The sequence below is a fragment of the Vollenhovia emeryi genome, unplaced genomic scaffold (genome assembly GCF_000949405.1).
Source record: "Vollenhovia emeryi isolate VEMERY1.0 unplaced genomic scaffold, V.emery_V1.0 DF942016.1, whole genome shotgun sequence".
NCBI classification, from domain to species: domain Eukaryota; kingdom Metazoa; phylum Arthropoda; class Insecta; order Hymenoptera; family Formicidae; genus Vollenhovia; species Vollenhovia emeryi.
Genome location: NW_011964350.1, coordinates 1 through 4,294, shown reverse-complemented (window position 1 = coordinate 4,294; position 4,294 = coordinate 1). Strand labels below are relative to the sequence as shown.

Genomic DNA, 4,294 nt, shown 5'->3' with positions numbered 1-4,294 from the left:
TTCTTCATTGGCATCCTCCTGATCTTCCAAGAACTACTGAAGACTGATTCTCTGATGGAAAACTGCTAGATGTTAAATTTTAGTTTTATGATTCCCATTAAAGATGCAACGTTCGAGACATTTGTCAAATATTTTTTCTTTTAGGTCCAACAATGTTTGGGCATTTTACGAACGGTAACTGCATCGTACCATTTTTTCTTCTAGACCCAACAATGCTTGGGCATTTTACGAACGGTAACTGCATCGCTCCATTTTTTTTCTTCTAGACCCGACAATGCTTAGGCATTTTACGAACGGTAACTGCATCGTACCATTTTTTCTTCTAGACCCAACAATGTTTGGGCATTTTACTAACTGTAGCCGCATCTACCATTTTTTTTCTTCTAGACCCAACAATGCTTGGGCATTTTACTAACTGTAGCCGCATTGTACCACTTAACCGGATGTGTATGTCATAGAAAAAGTATTGCGTAAAGGAGGGGGTTACAAGGTTTACGTGAAATAGCTAGGATAATATAGACTATTAAAAAAATGTTTTAATCCAAAATATATAAATGTGTGCAACAAACAGCTGTATGAAATACATGTATGAATAAATAATATACCTACATTTACAAGATATTTTTTAAAATTAATATTACATCCAATGGTATAGTACGCTATATTACACTACGTTACATATTATACAGTACATTATACTAGATTACATGTTACATATTATACATTACGCTTATACGTTACAGGGTACCCGGTAATGCCCCCATGGCAAAGTGTCGGTTGAGTCAGGCACGATGTATCGTTTATCATCGTGCGAACTCAGGGCGATTTTGGTCTCGGATACGGTGTAGACTTGATGTAGCTTCGATCGTATGCACGACTGGCGACGAGTCATCTCGATCTCGTCTCTCAAGCATCGCGTGTAATCTTCAAAAGTTATTGTTCGCGCTACCACGTTGCTTTTAACCCCCTTCGCCCTTTTCGCGTCGCTTTTACCGTATACTCTCAAAGCATACATTTTCGCCCTGAGTCCGACGAATTCGGTCATAATTGCCCCATTATTCTCATCTTTCATGAGACTGGGGACTTTCTTATTTGCATGCGGTATACCGTACGCGTTGTCATCTGGATAATCGCTCGTGTCGAATCTGCGTATATCGCGTTTCACAGTCTCGTATACATCCTCGCACTCGACGTGGTATATGAGACTGTCCGTATCGATGTACATAATTTTACACTTGCCTCTGTACAGGGGTAGCATATATTCATGGTGAAATTCATACAAGCAGATCTTGGATATGTCGAGGATGCACATACCCACATAGATCGGCTTGTTGAATTTTACCTCGAGTTTTCGCAACTCCACGGCAATTAAGTTTTCGGAAAAAATGCTGCGACTATGAAAATTCGGTTTGGAGATCATCGCCTCGGCACCGTAGCGACCGTCCCATTTAGTTATAAGTTTAACGTCAACGTGATTCCGCACGTTTTCCATTGTTTTACCGAATACCGCGTTGTTCATTAATTTGTACAAATTTTTTTCGAAATCGTTTGTCACGCATGTTCTAAACTGAGTATTAAGCTCGATATATTTGTGAAGCCATGGAGATTGTGAAAACTCCAATATACGATGTATCTTTGTGACGCGCAAGCCGTGACGCGTGCACTGCTGCAGATTACGGTAGTGTATGATGTAACGCTTCTTATCATACACTGTCGCGAGAAGTTTGTTCTGCCGCTTGCCGGGTGGCTTATCACGCGTTGGACAAAACGGTAGATCAGCGTGCGCGTCGTGAAGATGCTGTGGATACTCGAGATCGACCTCGAGAATGTACCCCGTGAGTGCATCCGGAGCGATCGCGTTTGCATTAAAATCAGCAACGTTAGTGACCCATTGAAAATTCGCGTAAGGCAGCGGCTGACACATTGCCCACCCGTACAGATTATTTACGTCCCCATACAGCACATGTAGATGCTGAGAATGTTCGAAGAATATCGCAACCATGGACGTAAAAAATATCTGGACAGAGCGCAATACTGCGGGGTTGGAGTACAAAGGGTGAGAGGAATGAAATGTCTATTGACACGGATGAGGCATGTAAGATGGCGGCGACGGATAATTTCACGGAGATATAGTCTATTTAAAGTTAAAACGAAGGAACCTTTATTTCTCACAATTTACATATATATTTGTTATACACTACTGGAAAAAATTAAGGGAACAAAAAAATTTCCCAAATTTTTTAGTGATTTTTGACAGGCTGTATCTCAGTGAAAAATGGTCGTATGGAGGTTAACCCTTGTGTGCATAACCGGGTACCCGTGTACCCACCTCGTCCTTTTTTTATGTAACTCGATAAAGAATCAAAATTCCGCGATAAACCCCCGGATCGTCGTTATTTAACTCAATTCAAAGCAAATAGTGTATTGAAGATTGTTTAAAAATTTCTTTGAGTCATAATAATCGAATCTAAAGTAAACATACGTCGCGGTCACAACCGGGTACCCGGGTACCCACTACGAAAAAAATGAAATACTATTGTTTATCACAACAATTTTAATACAAGTTTAATACAACGAAGTTCAGTGAAAGTTATTGTAAAATTTATTTGATACAATAGTTGACAACAATTACATAAAAAGTTACCTATATTATCAGTTTCATCACTATCAGAAGCTGCATTCTCTGGCATACCGTAATCTGGAAGCCAGTCCTCGTCTTCGCTGTCAGACGAGGACTGGCCTCCAGATTACGATATGCCAGAGAATGCAGCTTCTGATAGTGATAAAACTAATAATATAGGTAACTTTTTATGTAATTGTTGTCAACTATTGTATCTTAAATAACTTTTACAATAACTTTTACTGAACTTTATTATATTTTTGTGTTTGATTTTTAGATGACGAAGAGGACTGATGCGCATCTGCTCAGTCCTTCTAGACTTAAGAGGGCTGGACCGTTTGCCTTCAAAACTGAGAGAACCTAGGATTCTTTAAGATAAAAGTAACCGCGAGGATCCCGCTGTCTTCTTCTTTTGTACGAGCTACAGCGGCTCCATTGATTCGAAAATACCTCAAGCACCTACTTTTGATGTTAATTTATTGAAATAAACATTAGGGAAACGGTTACGATTGCATAAATATTAGAAAAATTTAAAAAATGCGCAATGGGTACCCAGGTACCCGGATATGCAACAACGTGGGTAAAGTTGGTTATGCACACAAGGGTTAAAAAAAAAGAATTTTGAAGCTTTAAGTTTCTAGTTTTGGAATCTTTTGGCAAAACATTTTTGTGAGCTACAGTTATCGCGCAATCATAAGAAATAGCGCGAGGCAAAAATTTTGCAAATTTTTTTCTCCCTTTTTTTTGGTCCACGGACTTGGAAAAATTTTTCTTAGTTAAACCAATGCATTGATCAGTTAGCTTATTTCTTCAGCTTTAATTTGCTTTTTTTTGTTCTCTTTACGTCGATTTTTCGCTGAGATATCCAAATTTAAATGAAAAAGGATCCTTTTGTCTTTGATCATCGATATCTCAGCAACTAATAACCGTACAGTAAATTAAAGGATGGTTTTAAAAACGTAAATAAATTCTCTACAAGGATCTACCATGATTTTTAGAGAAAAAATTGTTTTTCATCCTCCACATTAATTTGAAAAAACTGAAAAAAACTGACTCTTTACGGTTTTTTAGAAAATCTATGGCCTATTTACAACTTTTGATAAAACAACTAATGTTGAGCGTAATTTTTACTGCTCAAGGTACCCACAATAACTCTGTAAATTTACAAGTTGATCCATCGAACCGTTTTTCTGTTCCAAATGATCAAAGTTTTGAAAAGAATTAAAGGAACACGTTTATTGCTTCTGAACACTCCGTAATCATTATCAAAATGAAAAAAAGAATTTTTTTACTTTTCCCACAATTTTACATAAGATATCGTTTAAATTTAAGGGAAACAAATTTTTTTCAAAAAATTTTCAAAAAAATTTTTCAAAAATTTTTCGATTTTTTTCTTTCGGAAAAGTTGCTGGACATTTGAGAGAACAATGTCTAGTCGTTTCCGACATGGTTTTAATCTTCATTATTAACCGCCGGCATTTGCGTTACCCAAAGCGTACCACGTGGAGGTAGCACGGTCGGATTTACGCTTCTTACACACACTCGTTTGCGTGCGTGTGGCGTGTGCGTGTGCGTGTGCGTGTGCGCGCACGCGCGCGTGTGTGTTTGTGTGTGTGTGTGTGTGCGTGCGTGCGTGCGTGTGCGCGTGTATGTATGAGAGTCGAGGTGGCAATA

At 38.4% G+C, this 4,294-nt stretch overlaps 1 protein-coding gene across 1 annotated transcript; it reads right to left on the bottom strand.

Moving 5' to 3' along the window:
• Positions 1–730: 730 nt before the first annotated feature.
• LOC105570521 lies at positions 731–2,835 on the bottom strand. Its single transcript, XM_012027784.1, has one exon. The coding sequence runs from the start codon at positions 2,000–2,002 to the stop codon at positions 731–733; it is 1,272 nt and encodes a 423-aa protein (XP_011883174.1). The 5' UTR covers positions 2,003–2,835.
• Between the last annotated feature and the right edge of the window lie 1,459 nt (positions 2,836–4,294).

What these genes read in the sequence shown, in the direction of transcription:
- LOC105570521 (XM_012027784.1), bottom strand. Translation starts at nt 2,002, where the DNA reads ATGGTTGCGATATTCTTCGAACATTCTCAGCATCTACATGTGCTGTAT.